Source organism: Podarcis melisellensis (assembly GCF_964234715.1).
Source record: "Podarcis melisellensis genome assembly, chromosome: 7".
Classification (NCBI taxonomy): domain Eukaryota; kingdom Metazoa; phylum Chordata; class Lepidosauria; order Squamata; family Lacertidae; genus Podarcis; species Podarcis melisellensis.
Window position 1 is genome coordinate 45,322,612 of NC_138539.1, and position 24,166 is coordinate 45,346,777.

At 41.8% G+C, this 24,166-nt stretch overlaps 1 protein-coding gene across 2 annotated transcripts in view; it reads right to left on the reverse strand.

Annotated features, from left to right (window-relative positions):
- Positions 1-185: 185 nt before the first annotated feature.
- GREB1L (GREB1 like retinoic acid receptor coactivator) overlaps positions 186-24,166 on the reverse strand; it is a 155,461-nt gene continuing 131,480 nt past the window's right edge. For both annotated transcript variants that reach the window (XM_081917987.1, XM_081917988.1), the window contains 14 exons: positions 20,561-20,676; positions 18,833-19,077; positions 16,590-17,143; positions 15,684-15,786; positions 14,879-15,034; positions 14,604-14,743; positions 12,809-12,970; positions 11,079-11,283; positions 10,005-10,170; positions 9,307-9,534; positions 7,785-7,926; positions 5,719-5,919; positions 5,105-5,243; positions 186-4,195 (listed from right to left, as the gene is read on the reverse strand). In XM_081917987.1, coding sequence (XP_081774113.1) covers positions 4,032-4,195; positions 5,105-5,243; positions 5,719-5,919; positions 7,785-7,926; positions 9,307-9,534; positions 10,005-10,170; positions 11,079-11,283; positions 12,809-12,970; positions 14,604-14,743; positions 14,879-15,034; positions 15,684-15,786; positions 16,590-17,143; positions 18,833-19,077; positions 20,561-20,676 — 2,721 coding nt within the window. In that variant the 3' untranslated portion in view covers positions 186-4,031. The remainder of the gene's footprint in view (positions 4,196-5,104; positions 5,244-5,718; positions 5,920-7,784; positions 7,927-9,306; positions 9,535-10,004; positions 10,171-11,078; positions 11,284-12,808; positions 12,971-14,603; positions 14,744-14,878; positions 15,035-15,683; positions 15,787-16,589; positions 17,144-18,832; positions 19,078-20,560; positions 20,677-24,166) is intronic.

Genomic DNA, 24,166 nt, shown 5'->3' on the forward strand with positions numbered 1-24,166 from the left:
GCTGGTGAACTACCTCTAGGAAGCCCTACAACATGTAGGTGTCGCAGCTCAAAACACCACTTACCTTTACATTGTTAGTGTAACACTGGAAACACAGATTTAAAAAGTGCTGCTTTTTCACCAAATAAAAGTTTGATGGCAGGAGATTTTTCACAATTTTAAGAATAAGACAGACTCTTGAATGGTAATGTGATAACATTAATTGAATTTAATGAAAGAACATTATAAACACACTATAGCCACAATTGCAGACAATTTCAATTCAAACAATAAAATGTGAGGTAGACTGGCTAGTGAAGCTAAATTCACCAAGCTTTGGTTAAGAGAATTTTACATCAAGGATTGCTTCAGACCTGATGAACTTCTTACACAGAGAGACTATGTACCCCTACATAGAGAAAAAGCAGGCAGACAATGCAGAGCAACATATATGATGCCTACAACACAGATTTGTTATATATACATATATTGTAACAAATCTGACATGGGATAATCACACTTATGGATTTACAGTTTGCATACCTTTCACCCTAGAAATAAAAATTACCAGTATAGGAAATTGGTCAGGAGTGAAGCAGTCCTAAGAAAAATATTTAAACCCTTTTCAGAGGTAACACAAAACAACTGCATAAATTACAGATATGAGTGATTTGTTTTATAATTACAGATTACATTCAATATTAACCGGTGTCTTTACTACTTATATTTGACAAGTCTACCGGTAAAATAATGCTGGCCTCTTTAATACATTCATGTCACTGCCTTGCTGGCAAGGCTTGTAACCAAAATATTAGATTGTAGCATCTGGTATCTTTTTCTGATGTACTGTCCCGTAAAATCATTTAGAGAGCTTGCATTATTAAAGCATATGGATGTCAGTAATTAATTTCCGAATACATTTCAGCTGGAATTCAACCAAAACTCTTATTTCTTTGCCTAAGTGACAATGCTTTGAATGTGCTCTTGTCCAATACAGAAAGAAAATAGATGTAACCAGAATCTTTCTACACAAAGCATTCCCCAATATAACAGAGTAGTTGAGCTTCTTTACTTCCAACAATGATTTAAAATATTTCTGCACGTGTTGGTCAGTGGAGTGCACTAGTAAAAACCCTAACCAAAAACTGCAGAAGTGGGGTAGCAATGTGAGGGGCAAGAGCTTCAGGCAGTTACTTTGAACTAATACTACTGAAAACCATGTTCAGAAAGCAGTGTATCAAGCAAGGATAAGAATATGCTGTCAAGGAGATAGTACATTTTTCTAGGTAGAGAATATAGTGCTTAGAAACTGATACCCATAAACACAAACTGTTCTGAGATGGTATGTAGACAGTCTGCTACAAATATGGCCAAAAAACCCTGATTGTGTGAAAAGGCGCTTAGCCTCCAAGTTCTCAACTTACACATATTCTTGTACCTCTTTACCAAGGGTCTAATCACTCTCAGCACATGGAATTTTAAGAACTTAGTGCAAACATCATATATACAAAGATTTTTTGAAAGATTTTTTATCTGCAAAGTTTGCATTAAAATGGAAACTTTCACAAATTCACCTTATGCGGGCATTAGGTTCAGCCAACGAAACCAGAACAAGACCCTAAAATGCCAGTAATTCTACATGTGTCTTAATAGGCTACACAGTGAATACACCAGCCTTGTAGTTCCTAACTGCAGTTCTTACATAACCTCCTACCAAATAAAAATTAAGGTACTCATTAAGTATAAGGCAGATTTTTTATGGGTACAAAAAATCCCAAATAACCTACACTAAAGTAAACAATCGTTCATTTGAAACATGCTACATTTACATAAAGCTATAATAAAATGAACTGGTATGAAAACCATTATTTTCCTTTTCAACTTCAATCAATATATTATGCTTTTCATTATTTGTAAACAGCTTTTTCACAAGGTTAAAAAGTTGTACAATTAACACTTTTGTTCTAAATGCAGTTTGGCAGGTGCTTCTTAATCGAATTTTTGTGTTCTTAATTATATTTAGATCATAATAAGTGTAATGCACAGAATGAAATTCTCACTAACAAGATGAAAACGGGCTGCATATAAAATATTGGTGTGACAAGAAAAGTGTAAGAATGGCAGTGAAGGAAGAACCACCACAAAGCGTAACAGTAGGAAAAGCTGGAAAAAGCAGAGTAGGAAAAAGGAAGTGAATTCTATCCATAAATGTTAACTGCATTATGAAGCCCTGATTGTACCGTACTCATTTAAACTCTCAGCATATTTCACAGCACAAAGTGCTGGTATAAAGAAACCTACTCTTAAAACAATTCACAGCCTATTTTAAAATAGTGTTATTTTAACACCTCTCTAATTCAAACAAAGCACAGAGCTTGATCCAGTTAGGCACACGCATTCAGTACCTACAGATGAAAGAAGTCTACGGGCCCCAGCTGAGTTCTGCTGTACCTGTTTCCATCAAAACAAGCATGTACTGAGGCATTACAAGGGCACTTGCAGCGACAGGAGATCTGTGCCCACCTCCCGTACCACCACCCTATTTCTGTGCCTTGTATGCTACTTATGTTTAGGACCAAAAGGAACTTGTATGGTGCAACAGTAAGAATATGGAAAGTGCTCTCAGACTTTCCATTCCTTCCACTATCTTTTCATGCTACCTGTTTATGCTGTTTATGCCCATGTGCTTGCATTGGGGAGTTGGAAAAACAGCTATATTGAACTCAGTGGAACACAGGTGCTGGAGTTGTGCGCCATTAGATCAAGCCCTAAATAGTTAAAATGACCTGGCCAACTTTTCCAGGTGTGCTTAAGACCTTTATTTATTTATTTATTTATTTATTTCTGTGTATGTATGTATATAAAAACACAGCTCCTGCTGTTGGTCCCAATTCAGTTAGAAGTTATTTTAATGGACTTTATGGCTCTCAGAACTTGTGGCTCAGCTTGCTTCAGCCATTAAATACTTCACACTTCTGGCCTATGGTTCGTCTGTTTTTCATGGGTTAGTAAATGCTCTCCATAAAAGCACACATATAGCATTCTCTACCCAACAAACTATAGAGAAAGTTGAAGCAAGCGAGACACCGACTGCAAAAAGAAATAAAGGAACTTCTGCTGTGTGAGAACAAGCAAGAAGGCTGATTTGTCACCTCAAAATGATTTCTGATAGTACTGAGGATTACATCATTTTGGGGGAGTTTAAGCACACCGATGAGACAATATGCATAAGCAGGCTGGTTGTCAAGATTGATCCATGTGCAAAAATAGGTTCCTGCACATGGCTTGGCATGCTACCAGAGAGAAAAGGCTGATCATCTACTGAGTTGAAGATCTTTCCATTCAGACCAATAATGGATATCCCAAAAGGTGAAATAACAGCTGTTCTGACAAACCAGCATGTGCACACAATGCCTGCCTTACATTCATCAATTTGTTCAGGCTTATGTAGTAAACTTTAACTTTTGTGGAAATTTTGCCAAAAGTTTCAATACATAAAAAATTACAAACCTTAAGCTAACACTGCACAGAAAGTGAACAAAAAATAATCTTTCAAACACACAATTCTAGGTTACTTTTTGTCTTTTCAAACCCCTGAGATATACCGTACCAAAAGTACAGATATGAAGAGAAATGGACAGCATTCCTCAGCATATTATCTTCAAATAATTCCACATTCTTACTGCGAACCGCATGTAACACATTCAAGCTGACAGATGCCAAAAGTCTGTTTAATTCTCCTCCTTTAGCATAGCATAAAGCTATCAGGAGAACTTGCCATCCACCAAAATGTTATTCTCCACATCATGGGTCATCATGGGTATGCCATTACGTAACAGTGACCCACGAGGAATCAACTTGAATCAATTCACTTTTCAGTCATAAAAAATAAAGTCTGGGTTAGAAATCTGGGGGATCCTTAAGAGTAGTGAACATAAATATTGGTTGCACTTTGCTCCACAGTGATTGTACTTTCAAAGAAAGGGGGAAAAAGACACAATCCGACTTGTCAGGTTCTGTTCTTTCTCTTTGCCATTTGTTTCCTCTCAAACTTATATATGGCGCCCAGTCAGAAAATAGAGTGGCTTATCATCGCTACTATTAGCAGTCTGAAATTCATCTCTCAGACGAAACTGCCATTCATCTTCCAGCTCTAGACGGACTATTGTTTGCCGCAAGGAGCTCCTGTCTTGGCAAATGACACACAGGGTTGCACCTTAGGTTAAAAAACAAAGGACAGTTTATACCACCATTTCATTTCAATGTTTGTTTGTTTTGTTAACTTTCTGATATCTCTCCCTCCTACTTGGAAATATTACATATACACAAGGTATGCACCTTTCCCAGCCTAATTTCACTGTATACAGTACACAGCACTCCGTCAACCCACGTTTTTCAGATTTCCACTATCCCCTTCAGGAAACAGCTTTCAGGTTCTACTTCCTAAGAAAGCCAAAAGCCACCACGCTGTTAATCGTAAGATTGCCCATAATATGCCACTAGTGATAATGTGATGTTTCTTCAAACACGGTCTGTCATCGTAACCTGTGAAACGATCAAGCTCCAACAAGGTGGAACTGCTTTTCCAGTTGCAACTGTAATGCCAAGTCTTAAATGGGAGTTAAGTAACCATATTATACCTAACATTAAAATGCCTAACATGCTTTTTTACTAATATTTTACCATATTTGTAAGAAGAATTCCCACTTCACCTTTAACCAGGCACAAAAGCAAGTGGAACAATCAAATGTTTTTTCTACCCTTAGAAAAAAGTACAAAAAGGTAGTTACAAGTAACGAAGCAACTCAAATTAACTAACTCACAAAAGGGATACTTCCTGAGTTGCCAGGAGATTGTGCTTCCCTGGATGTGTCTGCAATGGATTTGGCTTGCAGAGCCTCGATATTCCCACCAGTCTTTTAGGCTCCTGCCAACTACCATGGTTCCCAGTTCTAAAAGGCCCCAGAGAAAAAGGAAGCAGGCATGGATGGTGATATCACCTGCCATTACACTGGGACGAGCTTTATAGTTCCTGCATGTAATGACAATGCCATCCCAATCTACTCTGCTAGAAAACCATTAAGCAAGCACTAGACACAAAAGGTCAGAACAGAAATCACATTACCTTTCAGGAACTTGAACCTCTTAAGAAAATCTGCTCCTACAAAGGAGTCGCAAAGATACAGAAGTAGTCCACTGAAAAATACCCCTTCACAGTTGACATTGACAGAGTGCGGCCGTGAACTGACATAGCAAAGAGCTACCTAAATCAGAAATGAGAAAAAATGGTTATATATGTTTGAGTTGTTGTTTTTTCTTTAAAGTTTTATGCTCTAACTTACTAACAGGAACATCACCACAACAGTGGTGGACTAGCACTCTGAATAAATTGCAGTTACTACCCCCAACATCTAAACAGTCAACTCAAGAGTAACTGCATAAAATAAAATATTGAATGAATCCACAAAAAATGTAAAAGCATCATCCTGCCTACGAAAGGGCAGGAGTAGAAATGTATGAGCAATGTAATGTCAGTTTTCATGGGTCCCCGCTTGTAGCAACTGAATACAACAATATCAGTATGTCAGCAACATAAACGGAAGCTAATGGCCTAAGAAAATCACGGCACAGTTGCCTTGCCATCTTCTGTTTTTTAAATGACTGGCCATCTTCTGTTTTTTAAATGACTGGAATTCCCCCTTCCAAAGTTGATTATTGGTAAGATTCATAGATACATACTTCAGGCCCAATGTTCAGATAGCAGTCAATCGCTAATACAGGGTTTCTGAAGTTGTGGATAGCCTTTGGGAAAAGCTTGTATGTGGCGTGTTGAAGAAACTTTTCCAGGAGGAACTGAGCTGGAGCTGCCAAGAGTGTGTGCTCACTGTCTGGAGCACAGACATACTGAAGAGGCATTATGGGAGTCAAGCTCTCAGATACCTGTGAAGGAAATATATATATATACGTAAAAGTGAAATGTAATGAGCAGCATCTCAATCACCAGGCCTGAGGATAATGTGTGCCAATGCCAAACTTGAGAAGAATCATAAGACTTGAAGAACACTTACTCTCTGGAGTTTTAACAAGTTTTTCATTACTTCTAGCTAATACTAGAGGCCTCCATGCAGCTACATTATGCTCCTCAGAAGCATGTACTGACTTGCTATGAACAGGTGCGAAAGCAGCACACAAAATATACACAGCTACAGTATACACTAAATATAACTAGTTGGATATTTTCGCATTTATGTGCTCAACGACTGGCAGTAGAGCAATGGTTAAGATAGTACTTGGGTGCCAGGGTGGGAAGACTGTGGCCATGTCATTTGAGACCAGGCAAGGTAGAAAAGGCCAGAGTCCATTCTGAAGAGATTTCTTAACTTCTCTTGTTGTCCTGCTGCGCAATGGATATTCTGCTACGTATGACGACTACACAGATGGGAAGACACCAGTAAGCTGTGTGCTATTGGGGAGTAGTCAGGAAGTGAGTGAGGACAGCCTTGGAGAGCAAAAAGGAGGCTCAAGAAGCAATGGTTTAACAGGCATGGCCAAACTTGGCCTACCAGATGTTTCGGGGCTACAATTTTCATCATCCCTGACCACTGGTCCTGTTAGCTAGGGATGGAAATATGTAAATAAAGGTAAAAAAAAAACCTGGATGGTTAAGTCCAGTCAAAGGTGACTATGGGGTTGGGGCGCTCATCTCACTTTCAGGCCAAGGGAGCTGGCATTTCTGCACAGGCAGCTTTCTGGGTCATGTGGCCAGCATGACTAAACCGCTTCTGGCGCAACAAAACACTGTGACGGAAACCAGAGCGCATGGAAATGCCTTTACCTTCCTGTCGCAGCAGTACCTACTTATCTACTTGCGCTGGCATGCTTTCAAACTGCTAGGTTGGCAGGAGCTGGAACAGAGCAACGGGAGCTCACCCCGTCGCAGGGATCTGTACCTTCCGATTAGCAAGCCCAAGAGGCTCAGTGGTTTAGACCACAGCACCACCCGTGCCCCTAATATGTAGGAAAGGGGTGAAAAACCTAGGTTCTCCAGATATTGTTTGCCACCCCGATTTAGGGTTATATGGGCTCATGACATGCTATAAAGACACCTCCCCCCCCCACCGCCCTACAAAGGTCCTTCCCATTAGCTTCCAGCACCACCAATGAGCTCACAGACAGAGCACAAGCAGTCAGGAATCAGTGTTTGGGAAGACAGAAACATGCTCTTAAAACAATATGCCAAAATGAAAGGAAACACCTTGAATCATCAAGTTTCCCCCAAACAGGTGTGTGCCTGCCTTTATCATTCACCTGAAACTGATAAAAAAGGTTATGACTGGAAGCCAGGATTTGTATGCAGACCTGGATTACAGTTTCAAGTATCAAATAGATTAGTATACACAGGAGTCAAATAATGCATTTTAATTCTTGCAAGTTATATTTGCTCCCCTGCAGACCCCTAAGAGTACCTAATAGCCAAGACAGCTTCCCCTTGAGATAGCTAATCACTCAGCTATTAAAAATCTTCCCCCTTCATCAGTGATTTCACCACAAGCAGGTAGCATGCCCCTGAAGGCCAGTTGTTGGGAATCACAAGTGGAGAGAAATCAATGTTGCTCTTGGGTCCTCCTGCTTGCGGGCTTCCCATAGGCATCTGGTTGGCTACTGTGAAAACAGGACACTGACCAAGATGGAGCCTGTGCCTGATCCATCAGAGTTCTTCTTATGAGGTAAAATGAAACTGTTGTCACTGAAGAAAGCAAAGACACTGTTTTGTTTTTTTCTTCTTGTTCAATGATGCTACTCACCATGATTTTAGGCTTAATGGCAAAGTCCTCTTGACCTCCAACCTGGATGTGTTTCTTCATGAGGCTGAAGTTGTTAAAGCAACAGATAAGCAGGCCGCTACTGTTTGTTCTCAGATTAAAATCTACATCTTCACAGAAATACCTAAAAAATGGATACAGATTTACTTAACCGGTCATGTATTTGTTAAAGTCACTGATTTCTAGTTCATGGTACGCACCTTCTGATTACCATAAATTATATTGAGACCAACTCTCCTATAATCCTAGATTGCAACAAAAACACTTATCTGCAATTGTTCTTCCTCATGAATGGCCTTTGCAGTCACACATATAGATGGCTCACCTGACTAGTGACCTGCAATTTCTTAAAGGCAACAGCACACACTATATGTATTCCCCTCCCCTACCAGGTGGTAGCCTGACAAAAGAGAGAATTTTTATAGGAGGAAGGAATAAGACGCTTTTGTCTCAGGTTACCACCTGGACGCTGCCCAATATGGAAAGTGGGAAGAATGGAGACAGGGACAGCACCATAGAAGCATGTCTGCAGGAGTTAAATTCACTCTTTTCTTGAAAAAATAGCATTTCTGCACTAATATATTTATATTTAATGTATTACATCTAAAGCAAAATTTTCCTCCAATCAACTCAAGTCTACATACATAGTTCTTTATCCTTCCCTTTTATCTTCAGGCCAAGAGACAGTGACTGGTACTAGCTATATGGCTGAGTGGGGATTTGAAAGTGGGCCTCCCCATGGCTCCCCACAGACCATGCTGTGAGCCTGCCATTTACAGGGAAATAGCTTAAATCAAGGCTTTAGAGTAACCATATTTCTGAATGTGTCTGTATAGGGCCAAATCAATAAAAAATCATATTCACAGCAGCCAGAGGCTGCTCTTTCAGTCACCAGTTGTTCTGTCCCTTCAGGTTCTAAATAGGTCAAACAAACATATTAAGACACTTGGCTAATCTGCTTAAGGCACATGTGCGAACTGTCCTTGATATGGTATTTTAAAATGTGATTATCTGTGCTCTTAGAAAACTCCTATTTCAGTGGGGATTGTGCTGGGAAAGGTCTCAAAGACTGTACACTCTGGTCCAACTGGAGTCCCACTAAAATGCCCTAAATGAAAGAAAGCAAAACACACACACCCCTCCATTTCTTGTTGGTTTCATATACAAGTGGTGGCCATTTCCATTCCTGCCTCCTGTCGCCCCAACCCATTCTCCCCTTCCCATCCCCGTTCCGCCTTTGCTTTGACCTCGTTTTGCCTTCTTCCAGGTCCAAAAGGAACCACGCATTGCTGATCTCATGTCAATTGGACACACCTGAAATGGTCGACGCCTGTATTATTTTCAATCTATTGTTCAAGCCACCAACTTGTATATGGCAGAACTACAATCTCAGAAATAACTCAGCTTATTTTCTTTACTGGGTTGGCTTCCTTTAAGCCTCACTGACACCAGTACATTCAAAACTAGTATAGCATCTGACAGCAAAAGGATTGCATTTTCCTACCTGTTTAGATCATATTGCACATTTTGGGTCAGGTCTACGTTGAGTAGTATAAAGTCATGTATGTGGCACCTGGAGAAAGGAGCTTTGGGAGCTCTGAAATTCAGTTTGCTGTTCCATTTCTGAATGCCCAGTATTGCATAATGGACAATTTTTGGTGTGGCTTCAATGTGCTGTAGAACGCTCTTCAGAGACACATTTTTACTCGTTGATCCTTGATCCATGGACTGACTATGAAACGCAAAATATTTTTTATTGTACTGCATCACAACTCCACTCAGAGGAACAAATTATGACCAAGCAATCTGGCTCTACTGCAGCTTTGTACCTCACAGGGTTGTTTGGAAATTATTGTGCTTGCTTTAAGAGATACTAGGCTGCATGGAGTAATCAGTCTTATCACACTCTTTGTCTCTTTTTCATGTTGCTCATCTCTCAAAAAACTAGGTCTAGAACGTAGAAATACTAGATATATTAAAAGTAGAGAGCAGTGTTCCAAATCAAATCAGCAAGAATCACACATGCTATCCAGTTACAAGTGTGAGAAGGGGCAGCTTAGCCATGCTGCTGCTGGTCTTATCTCAACATCACCCAACACTGCTGTCCCGTCAAAGCATGGATAATGTGTGAAGGGGCTAATAGTGTAGTGATCCAAGATTCTGCTACAGTTCCTAGTCTCTAATTTTGAGACACTGACTTACCTGAACTGTTCTTGGATGACATGGCTGTTCCATAAGACACAAGAGTCATCCATAACCACAATGAATGGCCAGACACACTGACGCTTGACTCCTAGCTCCTCCAAGCGATTTCTCTCCAGCTCCAAGTTATGGTAAGAAAGCTCTTTAATAAGGAATCTGGCAGCACCTGAAAACATGTAGCATAGAACTTTACCATTTTGGAGGAAACAGAGACCTCAGAGACAGTATGGAGAATGGCTTTTATGAATGCTAAGGGTTAGGAATCAAGTGGAATTATGCTGTATGAAATGGTCCAAAGATAGACTTTGAAGCTAGGACTAATTGGAAACTGGCCGACTGTTCAATGAGTGTTGGCTATGCTAATATATTTAAGCAGTATTCGAATCTCTGAAAATATTCAGTGAAGCTGAATTATGGGATCTTATTCTTCATGAAGTCATGAATGAAACTGGGAGGCCCCAAGATGAACCTAGAAGAGTGGCCGGATTTTACTTCCAGATTTCTGGAATAAGCATTCTGCACAATTTCAGTTCTCCTAATGAAGCTCACAAGCTGAGCTTTAGTCAGCCACTATCTCTCAGCCTAAACTACCTCAGAGAATTGTTGTGGGGATAAAATGGAGAAGCTGGGGTGGGGGGCGGGAGGAGAAGTACTGTATGTATACCACCATTATCTGTCTGGAGGAAATGCAGGAAATGTAACCAACAAACAAAAATATTATCAAAACTTCCTAAGTTCCAAAATTCCCCCCACATTTTGCTAACTGCTTGATCACCAACAAACACCAAATACCCAATGTGAGCAAGACCATCTTAGACATCTCCATTAACATGCCATAGAGAACAGTACATGTAAGTAAAATTGTAGTGGAAATCAAATAGAATAAAGGGAGGGAGGGAGGGAGAGAAAGTGCCTGCATGTGCATAGATAAGAAAAGAATTATAAACAACAAAGAAATCTCTTCACTACTTACACATTTAATGCTAACTGGATACTGTTCCATATAATTATGTTTCCATGTCATTAACTAGTATGTTTAGAATCGAAACGTTATAGGACTATATAAATGCTTACCAACTCCAGCATTGTTGAACATTCCTGGCAAAACCAGCATGATGTGGTTGGGCCAATATTTGCGGTAAAGTGGCATTTCATATTCCTTCACCACAAGCAGATGGAGGTGGCTGATGCCTTCCATAGCATGATATAGATTCAAGAGACCATGCTCATGGCGTCCACTTGAAGGAGTGAAAATAGGACTCTTTACTGCATTCATGTTCTGTTAGCAGCACAGGAGAAAAGAAGAGTTCATATATGTTGGGCACAACACATCTCTCTTTGTTTCTGAGGTGATATACCCAACTTTCTGGTAGGGAGAACATGCACACTGGTAGACCAAACTTTGTCAATCAGAGGGTTCTTCATATTTCTCATTTGTCTCATCCTTTTCCTACAGAAATTAATTACTCCCACTGACTTCTATAGGAAACATTGATGGGTCTAAGGCTGGGTAAAAAAAAATTAGCCCATTCCCTAAACTCTGCAGGCTGCAACATAACAGAGAGAAAGTTGTTTTGCTCTCACTTCGTGCTTTCAATTAAAACGAAGTAGCTTGCTTCAATGACAACTAAAGAGAACCACAGCATTCTGTAAAGGAATGGCAATCAATAATATTTGAGGCGTGTGTGGGTGTAGGTGTGGGTGTTAAAATAGTCTGTCATACTGATAGGCCTTTGCTAACGTTAATAATAGTTTTCACTTGCAGCTGACATCTTACGTCAAAAAGAAGTGTTTTTTTACAAAGCCCACTGTTGAACTATGGAAGATGTAGTGGTGGCTTTAAAAGGGGATTAGAAAAATAGATAGAGATTAAGGTTGTCAATGACTACTAGTTATGATGAGAATGTTCTACCACCAGTCAGAGGCAGCATGCCACTGACTGCTAGTCACTGGGGAATAACAGCAGGAGAGAGCTATTGCCCTCATATCCTGCTTATGGGTTTCCCACAGGCATCTAGTTGGGCACTGTGGGAAACACATGCTGGACTAGGTAAGGTTCTCAGTGCTCCAAACCACAGTATGGAAGCTTAGAAACAGGTGCTGGGCTTGCAAGCTCCCTTATCTGTCCTCTTGATCCCTTCTAGACATGGGCCTCCTCTTCCCTTTCCTGGTTTGCATCCTCTGGTTTCTCATAATGAGATCCAAATTAGACACGCTATGCTTAGAGCTAACAGGAATTACTTTCATACACTGATGTATAGTTTGGGGTCAATTTTGTTTACTATTAACCAGAATTTTCCTAATTTGGATGTCACAACAAACTATGGTCATGCAAACTAGGAAATGAAATGGAATCCATGCATGAGAGATTGTAAGAGAATGTCCATGAGCTAAGAGCATATTCCTAATCTTCCAAAACGCAGTTTGGGGCATTGGGAATGTGGCATATGAATTCATCCATGAAGCCAAAGATTGTTAATATATATATAATATACAATTCACGGCAGAACAACAAGCAGAAGATCAGCAAGCTTCTAACAATATGCAGCAAGAGTGAGGGGTGTGGATTCACTTGAGCACCTCTTGTAGCTTCCTTGGGTTGTGGTAACTCTACTGATGTGAAGACCTAGTCATCCATGGCCCATAGTAACTCAAGGCTTACTTTATGGCCAGAGAAGCTTGTGATTCTTGAGGGGGAGGAGCAATGTAGAGGGGAACTAACTTCAGACTCTAGATCAGTTTCTCAGAGCTGAGCTATGCTACAACAGGGTGTGTTTTACATAGCTAAGACAGATTTCACCCACCTTATCAGATACAAGAGGAAGCCGCATGCTTTCCAAATGCTTGCCCTGCTTGCTGAAGACAAAATAGCTCTCTTTGGATTTGGGAATGATAAAATGAAGCTGGATCTCTTCTCCTAACATTGAGGATGAGAATGTAAATGCATGTAGGGTGGAGTCAGACATCTGCATGCAAGGAAGAGAAAGAAATTGTAACCTACTAGAGAGGCCACATGCCAATGCATTTCAACAAGTGTGGGCAACATAGTTGTATAAATCTTGCACAGAAAGTAATCTACTAAGTCTACGAACACAGCTACAGTGGCTCAGTCTTCTACAGTTTTATTATTTGCAAGGTTACAGTATAGGGCATTTGTCATTCTCACTTCTTACATCAGGCTGCTTTAAAACTCCTGTCGTTTAGGACAAGTTGGTTACTTTACACATTGTCTTTACTCATTGTTGCATACTAACGCAAAAAGAGAAGCACCACCAAGTTTTCTGAACTGAAGAAGGTCTTTTGTAAATGTTGCAGAGCAGATGGGCAAGGAAGCCAATGGGCAAGGTACACCTTACACCTCTTGCACTGCATGTGTGCGGTTATGTGTGCCATGGCAGAATAATGCATCTTACAGCTGAACAGATGGATCGGGTCCCAGAACACAATTCAGCAAAACTGCATGCCCTTTAAAGGGCAGATCTACAATGTTATGTTGATTTTAAACCATTATGAATCATAGCTTCTCATAAAGAATCCCACAATTTGGGATTTGGTAAAGCATTAAGGCATTTCTGCTAGATCAGATCTCTTTATCTCGCCCTCTGAACTCTCCCAGAGCTACCCTCCTGAGTCACACCCCTCTTTAGTCCTGCTGGAATGTGCCTGATAATGCTTCTTGCTTACCTGGATGGAGGACAGAGGAAGATTTGAGTGTGATGGAATGTCAAGGGTGCTTCCCAGCCAGAGGAATGTACATGGCAGATAGTTAACTCTTTAGTGTCCAAGATAACACATACAGTCGCTCCTAAAGTTCTAGACCCCCCCCCCCAATCTAGCATCTGGGCAGCAATTTCCAGGCCTGTGCTCCATGAAGCAGTTGCAGCAACAGGGGACCACTCCCCCTCGACCAGCTTATGTACCTCCCCCTGATGGGCTGCGTGCATTGAAGGCAGAGACACTGCCTGCATGGCAATGTCCTCTGCTCACCCCTTTTCAATCCCCTCCTGGTTCTGGGAGACAGTGGTGCAGAAAAGGGTGGGGAAGCACCTGGCCCTTCACTTGCCTGACCTGCCTCTTTCTCCTCTTCTTCCGACCCAACCTGTGCTCCACCTTCCAGCTCTGGAGCTTCCCTTGCCTCCGACCCTTGCCTTGTGGCTGGAACAGTTCCCCACAAATCACTGACTCCCTCTTCCGAGTCATACTCCAGCCCTCCTTCAGCCCTGGTGCACACTCGTCCACGTTCTGTCAGTCCCTGACACAGAACTAGCCTACCAGACAAAGGAAAAATCCACATTTATTGTGCTGCCTACACTTGCCTCTGGTTCTGCCTACCCCTGGAGCATGTGGCCCTTGGGAGGCTGCCTTAGAATGGGGTGTGGACCTCAGGCTGGAAAAAGGTTCCCCACCCCTTGTACTAGAAGCATTCTTGTCTTCTACTCTGAAAGAGTGATCTGGAGCAAAGGTTGGCAGAAGGTAGATCAGAAGGTCCACCAGCAGATCTCTGGGTGCTTTTCAGCAGATCTGTAAAGGTTTCTAACTTGTTCCCAAGATAAAATGAATGATTGTTAATGTGGTTGTGTGACTTGAAGCCCTGCGTACCGGAGCTGAAGGGTTTATGTCCATATATTGATGGCACTGTTCACAGTGATGGAAAGTATTGTAAGCTGCATACTTTGTCAACATCATAGACACAGTAGCCCGCTTTCTGTGTTCCTCAGCTTTGGTTTCTTTGCTTGGTTCTGTGGACGGAGACAATGAAGGAACAAAGGCAATGACATTCCTGCATGTTCACAACAGAACTGAAAGATCAATTGCTTTCTAAAATGTTTCAAATGGCTAGGAAGAAGAAAGCAGGAAAATCAGTTTTCACTTGCCTTGTTTTATTCTCTGTAGCTGGTTTGTATATACCAGACTCATGAGGAAATATTTAGGATCATGCACACTGAGGTCAAAAGGCATTTTGCTGATTATTTCAACATCAGGCCACTGATCATTGCTAGGCTGGACAATTTCTTTGTCCTCTGTATGACCTGAAAAAGGAATTTTATGAATACTGATACCTAATAAAATCTTACTATTTATACAGTACTTTTACACTACCTAAGTTCTCCAGGCGCATCAACACACATTTCAGTATGTTGTTGTCACAACTGCTCTGACAACAACTTAAAACTCGCTCCCATTTTTACAGATGAAGGTCTGGTGCTAAGAGGTTGTATGCACATTCCATCTTTACAGCACATTCAAAGCACATTCTTTCCCTCACAGTTATAATCCCCAGCACCCTAAACAAACTAGGTAGTAGCTTTTCTAGGAGTAAAACAGGGCCAAGATGTTAGAATAGTTTAAAAACCCCAGAGCTTGGGCAGTTCAACTTAGCAACTTTGAAAGCTAGGCACTTGTGTCGAAAATATTCTTTATAGTTACATTATGTACATTATTTATGATGATCAAGGAGAATGTTGGACAAGGAGAATGCAAGTCTAACAAACTCATGTATTTCTAGTCCAATTTTCACTCATTTGTACAAATTGCAAAATGCACAGAAAAGTATACATTTCCTACAAAAGGTACACAAATCTTTGATAGTAGTATTTAAAAAAAAAAATCCCTCTTCCCAGGGCACTCTGAAAGCTTCACCCCTTACATAAGAAATTATAATTGGACCTTAGTACTTACTAGTATTAATATCTTCCTCATCATACACATCCACTTCCAACAACCTGATCAGCATGCGAAAGAGAATTCGTAGGAACTGCAAGTAAGAACCAGTTTTCCCAACCTAAACAAAGGGGGGAGGAAACTCTCAGAAAAATGTATAATCGGAGAAGTATTTTTGTCTGCTATGAACTTTCATTTGAAGATCTGCTAAAGTGGCCCAGCATGGCTCAACAACCATCACCAGTCACTATGCAGTTTAAGTCCCAATTTTTGTATTTGTCCTTTTGCAGAGAGAGCATTATGTGATCTTATGTCACATAATGCAACATCATCTTATTGTGATCAAAGGGAAAAGAATTAGAATTAGATAGATATCTAATTCAAGAAGGCCGATACAGCAATACTGTGATACAATATTGGCCCAGTTCACAGTAAACCAGTTGGTGGCTTACCATAAAGGAAGCTTACTGGGCTGTTTTGTCTCGCTATCACCTGCTTGAGGAGGAAACAAGCCATGATGCTTGGGGCTTAGCATTACATTTGAACCAGGAATCATAGTTTGTTTCACTCCAACAAACCACTGTAAGTAAATCTAGAGCAAACCTTTGCTGCAATGATCACACTAATAGTTACTTTGCTCAGGAGCAAAGTAAGGTCATATGCTACTGATATCAAGTCAACCCCCAGATTTGCTCTCACTTTCCAAAGTGTTCTATGCAGTGGTTTGCAGGATTATGCAAGCACAGGAATAAGGAAGCATGGGAGAAAAACAGTTGACTTCTCTTACCGGCATGCTTGTGTGTATCCTAACACGCCTTTCTATACCCTAAAGCCTAGCCCTTCTGAGCTGCTAAAACATTTTGACCCACCCCTAATGACCCTGAAATTTGAGAGCTGCCACAACAGTCCCAAAGAGGACATTACCTGCGGAGGTCCCGTTAGAAGCAGCCGCCGCGGGTGAAAGTTCCTGCCGCCGGTGGTATCTCCATGATTATTGTAGTCCACATGGTGCTGCCGAGCTGCAGTCCATTGCCTGTAGTACAAAGACTGCTCTTCACTGGCCATATCCTTGTGTATCAAAGGCCGCAGAGAGCTCACCCAAGACACATCGGCATGAGGCAAGAGAGAAGAGGAGAAGGGATGCTGCCCACTCTTCTGTGCACCAAGAAGGCAGTAGGCGGCTTTGGATAAGATCACAGTCCGGGGCAAGGACACCCGCAAAGCCTTGCCTTCTTTCACAGACTGGCTCGGCCACCGGAATGACTGGCTGACGGAGGAGGTTGCTGCTGACAGTTTAGAAGTGGTGCTGCTTGCTACCTGGTTGCCAAGAGAGTCACATTCTTGTTTCAAGGTCTCCCCGGCAGCAAATCCTTCATCAACTGAACTCTGGGCCACATTCTGGAAGTTCAGGGGTGGCGGCAGCTTCTGAGACTTATCTGTAGCACTGGAGGAGCTCACACCATTTTCTGCTATAGAACCTGAAAGAAAGAAAGAAAGAAACTGAAAAACACTCAGTAAGCTAAAGTGCAGAATGTCACACACGTTTTCTGCCTTACAAGATTTATACAGTCACACCTCTGTTTACAGATGCTTCAGGTTGCATTTTTTTGGGTTATGGACCAGCCCAAACCCGGAAGTACCAGAACAGGTTACTTCCAGGTTTCGGGGGTCACGCATGCGCAGAAGCGCCTAATCGCAACCCGCACGTGCACAGACACACTGCTGCGGGTTGAGAATGTGCATCCCCCACGGATCACGTTCGCAACCCGAATGTCCACTGTACTGTAAATGACTTCATTCTGTTTATGGACACCACAAAAACGCAGGAGATGAAACGGTTGGTGAGTTAGTGAATTAGATCTAACCAGCCAGATCTTCTTCTGCTACAAATCTGAGAATTCTCATTTAAAAGTCTGATGACTGGCTGAAGTGTTAACGGGTGTGGCTGGCCCTATCACTGTATTCCTGCCTGTCTTGACACAGGCAACAACCTATAGGGTCTAACTCTGACAGATGAGCAGAACTGACTGATGGCACTTGGGAAGCCTTGAGGCAACATACACTTTTTTTGCCCATGTTGTCTGATTTAAAACCACACAGGTAAAAACGGGCCACCTGGCATTACTATGCCCCATCCACCTATCAAACTCATCCCTCAAACTCATGGAGATTAGAATCCAAGCATGCTAGCTCCCTACCCCTGTGTTAAACCATGCTTTGGCGATATGTCCGAAGTATCTTTAATCTGCTCCTGATTATGATTAAAGGGATAGCCCACATTTGTCATTAACTGACCATAGTTAAAGGGTTCAAATGTCTCCATGAGTCCAGAAAGGAGCATCCTACCACACACAGATTCTCCTGTTTTTATATAGCACTATGGTGGGAAAAGCCATTACATCAATCCTGGTACGACTGCACTGGCTGCCAATTTGTTTCAAGTCCAAACTGGTTTTGACCTATAAAGCATTAAGCAGTTCAGGACCATAATGCCTCAACAACCACCTCTCTCCATATGAACCTAACCAGACTCTGCGATCATAATCTGAGGCCCTTCTTTATGTGCCTTCTCCACCAGAGGTCCGTGACATGAGAATGGGCCTTTTCTGCAGTGGCTCCCCACCTGTGGAATACTCTCTCCAGGATGGTTTGGCTGGTGCCTTCATTAAATACCTTTCAGAAGCAAGCAAACATGTTCCTCTTCAACCAGGCCTTGGGCTAATTAACATCCTATGCCCTTTTAAATATGTTTGCAGAAGGGGTTGGGGAGAAGGGGGTTATTATTTTGTGTTGTTTTGTTTCTTCTTGTTTTTATTATGTAGTTTGTGTTTTTAGCTTGTATTTTTAATGTTGTGAACCCCCCTGGTCTCTACATATGATTGGTGGTATACAAATCAAATCAAATCAATCAATAAATAAAAGTCTGATTTTACATCACTTCCTTTCCACTTCCCCTCTATACCATCTTCCCCTTGTCCTCCTTCCCACTCTGAGATCTATGCCTCATTCCCATTCTTCTGTTTTCTCTTATAAAAACTGAAATTGCTTCTTACATTCCTGCTTGCTTAACTGCTGACTATTCAGCACCTCCACAAAGTCCAATGTCTAAGAAAAAGGACACTCATTCCCAAGCAAGGACCGTATGGAATGGTAAATACACAGCCAACCTGAAGTTCCAGTCACAGCACTGCTGTTACTCTGAGGTCTCTCCAAGTCAATCAGCAGCTCATCCGTATCATTCTCACTGACACTGGCCTTTTCCTGCTCCTTTTCACTAAGGTCTAGAGCTACAATGGGTCCTCGGATTGCTTCCTTTGAAACATAGCAGCATGCCAGGCCCACTTCTTGTTCTAAGGCAGTGCGAGTTAAATAGCTTGAGTCAATCAGCCGAAGATCACAATATTTCAGGGATCTGGAAAATCAATATATAAGGATTTAACAAGGGGTGCATTATTGCATTATTATTACCGTATTATTTCAATACGGGTTGTGGTTTAAGCAATACGCATGCACTCTGAAGCGCATCAATAACCTGTACTGGAAAAAAGGAGATGCAGTTTTTAGTTCGCAAGAAACATACTGCTTTCTCAAGTTACACTAGAAAGCAGATGACTGGAATGCGGGAACGAGGGAATCCATAGAACTATGGGATGGAGTCTTCATTTGATCTTTTATATTTGGAAAAAGCTGCTGTTTCGGTCTTTTACTTTCTGATTTGACACAGCAAAATGTTTCCCCCTTTCTTGGTACCAACCCCCCTGGCCTCAAGAGAGCCAGTGTGGTGTAGTCATTAAGAGCGGTAGACTCGTAATCTGGGGAATCGGGTTTGCGTCTCCACTCCTCCACATGCAGCTGATGGGTGACCTTGGGCCAGTCACACTTCTCTGAAGTCTCTCAGCCTCACTCACCTCACAGAGTGTTTGTTGTGGGGGAGGAAGGGAAAGGAGAATGTTAGAGACTCCTTCAGGTAGTGATAAAGTGGGATATCAAATCCAAACTCCTCTTCTTCTTCAAGGCCCCAGTGTTGGCCTGAGGAGGACTCCAATTCAGATGGCACCCCAATAGCCCCACTTGAGGAAGAGCCCTTAGCACCCTCCTTCTACACTGCCCCAGCTTGAGGATGTGGCTCTTCCATAATTCCCAGAGTCTGAGAATGATTTCGTTGCAGCTTCTCATGCTCCACAACCACACAAATCGGAATGTAAAAGACCAAAACAGCAGCTTTTTCAAATATAAAAGTATGCAATCATGGTAATCAAACCCTCATATCAAAAGTAGAAAACCAAACTTAATTAACAGGAGCAGAACAATGGTTTGCAAAAATTCAACATAAAGCTTTGGCTACGGAGTCAAAACCTTCATATACATTATAGTTTGTGTTTAAAAGCCTGACTGTGTCTATCCATGTATCCTGTGGCCTGCAGAAGAAGTAGCAATGAATAGTGGAGCCTCAGCCAGGCCAGGTGAATCAGGACCCTGGTCTTTTCCCAGGCTGAGAGTTATCTAAAGTCTTAAGGCTAGCATGCCCGTTGAATTTTTTTAAACCGTTGTTCTGCTCCTGTTAATCAAGTGTGATTTTCTACTTTTGATATCAGTGTTTTATTACCATGATTGCATACTGCCCTGATAGCTCTGCTGAAAAGCAGAATAAATGCTTTTAAATAAAATAATTGTGAAACCATTGAAACGAATAAGCAAATAAATAATTGAAATATTCATTTCAGTCAAGAACATATATTTTCACAATGAGATTGTGCATTTTACAATGAGGGTGTGCGAGAGACTAAAAAAGTGTTACCTTTGCAGATAATCACGTAAAATAAGTGGTTAGAAGTTATGCATATATCTTAAGATGCTTTTGAAATAACATTTGCACTGTAGAATTCGGAGCATACCTGGGAAACGTTTCCCCTAGCGGATCTTTGCCAGTTAAAACAACAATGCAAGGCAGACCTTCTAAATCCTGGTAAGTATGAGGAAGCCAATCCTCCCGCTCATTTCCTCTCCAGGCCTGTGAGAAAAGAACAACAAGAAAGCTTGGGATCCATTGCATACGTATTCAAATTAAGTCATTCTCTGAGGCTAGCTGAATGCTGACAGGTTTGTTGCATCTCTCTGAAGGACACCAGACTTGCAAAGCTCATTTTTTTCTGGGATGACAGCAAGTCAGACTGGACTGTGGCTTTGTGGTGTAGGTTAACCCTTTGCTGCAGTCCCAGCTGGAATGGGGGAGGGAGGAAGCTGTGTGTGCTATTCATTTTGTGAATAGCTGGCATGAGTGAGGAGCAATTCCTTTAAAAAAAAAAATTATTCATTTTTATCTTTAACAACTATCATCACAAATAAATCATAATCAGGTATACACAGGATTCTCTGAATAACTGGAGTTCCCTCCACCCCTCCATTGTTTTCATCATTATTCTTTTCCAACTGCGTCTTATAATGTTCACCATACTTTCTTACTACAGTGGTACCTTGGTTCTCGAACTTAATCCCTTCCAGGAGTCCGTTTGACTCCCGAAACTGTTCAAAAACCAAGGCGCAGCTTCCGAATGGCTGTAGGAGCTTCCTGCACTCAAGCGGAAGCCCCGTCGGACATTCGGCTTCTGAAAAACGCTCACAAACTGGAACACTTACTTCCAGGTTTGTGGCGTTCGGGAGCTGATATGTTCGAGAGCTAAGCCGTTTGAGTACCGAGGTACCACTGCCTATGAATTAAGCAGTAGACCACTTTCTTTCTTTCCTTGTAATTCAATGTGTTTAAAGCTGTATTGTGCTTCGTTACCTGTTCCAAATAACTGGGCAAGTTTTATTTGATATTTTGCTGCAAGAATGTACATTTTTATTTTTGAAATTTCCTGATTAAAACAATCCATATCTGCATTTCCTCCTTCTCTGCTTGCTGAAGTATACGTGGCTTTGGAACTGTACAGTATTTTCAAGGAAATAACAAAATGCAGGACTCTCTCTGTCACATACTCTGTCCCAAGACATACCCCGCACCATCCCTAATTTATACCCTTGAGTGGTTTTGCCTGGCTGGAATGTGTCCTTGAATTCTGATCATGCTTCTTACTTGCCTGGGTAGAGGATAGAGTAGGATGAGGGATGTGTGCTTGTGAAGGAAACAGGCTACTCTGCAAAGGTAAAATTCAATTCACTTTTACTCCAGGCCCTGCCTGCATATGGTCTCAAGAAGGTTTCTCCAGAAGGTGGCCCTCAGCTTCCCTTCCCCTACTATAATGGCTAACATTTGCAGCTAAAGAATCTAACCATGACCATCTGAATGAAGAGCAGAAGTTGGGGAAAAACTAGGCTTTATTTCACCCAGTTTGGCACCCCCACAACATGCATTTGTGTACACACACACACACACACACACACACACACACAGGCTTGGAGCCTCAATGGTGTCCTGCTGGAGCATTGACCTGGGGCAAAAAACCTGACAAGCCCCCCAACCCACTCCGTAGCTACGGCTCTGAGCAGAACATATACAGTACTTTCAAATAAGAAGCAGAAACACAGCACAAACCAACAACACCCAGTGGTAATTAAAAATGAGGTGGAGTCTCTTTCAAGGGTGTTTATCTTAAGAAAAGCTGTCTTGAACATGTGTGCACAGTAAGGAAGAAACTTTCCACAACAGCTTCCCCTCTACTATTTGCTGCTCTCTATCCAATGTTTTTACCTCTGCCTCCCTCATACATATTCTGCACACGAGTATTTTCGTTTGATGCAAAAGAATAGGTCAGAAATTAAAATACTTCAGTGGATAAGTGAGTCAATATGGGGCTCAGCTTTTTGGTAGTTTCCACTGTGAAAAGGCCTGTGACTAATTCCTTTCTCTGACCTGGGGCAGAAGCCATTTCTTCTATTAGAGATCTACTTCCTTTCTCCACACAATTCAGCCTCTGGTGCTATGCATAACTGGAAATAATATAGTTATGCGCAGCACATAACTGGAAATAATACAAATTGGGCCTTGCCCACTGGGGGAACTGACAAAGCTCCCTGCTCAAGAGCACATCACAAGCTTCTATTATTCTGCTCCATTGGCTGTGCTCAGATGTATGAACTAAAATACAGTGGTACCTCGGGTTTCAAACTTAATTCATTCCAGAGGTCCATTCTTAACTCAAAACAGTTCTTAACATGAGGTACCACTTTTGCTAATGGGGCCTCCCACTACTGCTGCTGCCGCTGCCTCCGCTGTGCAATTTCTGTTCTCATCCTGAGGTAAAGTTCTTAACCAGAGGTACTCCTTCCGGGTTAGCGGAGTCTGTAAGCCGAAGTGTTTGTAACCCGAAGCGTTTGTAACCCAAGGTACCACTGCATAATCATCCTGAAGGGCATGTATGTAACAGCAGGTTATCTGTCTCAAGTGCAGGCTGATGCATCACTTGAGACTGAAATGAGAGGGGAAGACATGAATAGGAGTTTTGGCTGCCAAATCACAGACTACATTATCTTCAAACTGGCTTCTTCCCTAGTGATAAATTGATAATCCATCCACTCCTTGTACCTCATTACTTGCAAACACAGCATTTTGTTCTTCAGTGTTTTAAACACTGAATTATTTTGTTTTTAACAGAAAAAAGTAAGTTGCATAATGCTACTTGTTATGAACAGAAAGCTGCATGATGCATTCTGTTCTACTAAGAGTTTGATCCAATGAATGTCTACAAAAAGCTGTTACAGCACCAGCACTCATACCAATGCAAGCTAGTTAGCAGTCCAGTTTGCACATAGCACTAAGCTAAGTGATGACATAGCACGAACGGGAAGGCTCCCAGTACTGCAGTCACTGACTTCCTCTCCAGACTTCGTTGCTACTGCTCTATTATTATTTATTGACTTTATATACCACCCTATGCCCGGAGGTCTCAGCAGTTCACAGAATAAAATCAAAATAATAAAAACCACATAATACATAATCAAAATAAAAACAACAACCCAATCACCCCCTCCAAAAAACCCCACATTTTAAAAGGGCATAGGATGTCATTCAAATCAACCAAAGGCCTGTTTAAAATGGAATGTGTTTGCCTGGCGCCTAAAGGTGCAAAATGAAGATGTGGTTTTACCACTGCCTCCTTCCAGCAGACATAACACTAAGCCAAACTATGGTTTAGCCTTCAGTAGCACAGCAGCCATAATCTTCAGTGTGTGTCCTGCAGCCAGGGGTCCTGCAGCCAGGGGAGCCTCTCCACCACCTCCCACTCAGCTGTAGGGCAGCTGAGGGAGAGGCGGTGGGCAGACACAAGCCTCACGTTGCCGTTTTAGGCAGCGCAGAGCTTGCAGCGCCCAAGCCACCACGTCACTCCCAGGAGAGTGTGTGACGCGCAGTGCCAGCTGTGTTTTGTTACGTTTGTTGACTGAACTAAAAAGTTTCGTGAGCCCAATTTTATTATTATATTTTTATCATTTTGTCACACACACCCCCTCAGTGATGCCACCCAGGGCAACCCACACACCCCTTCCTATGCCACTGTTTGCAC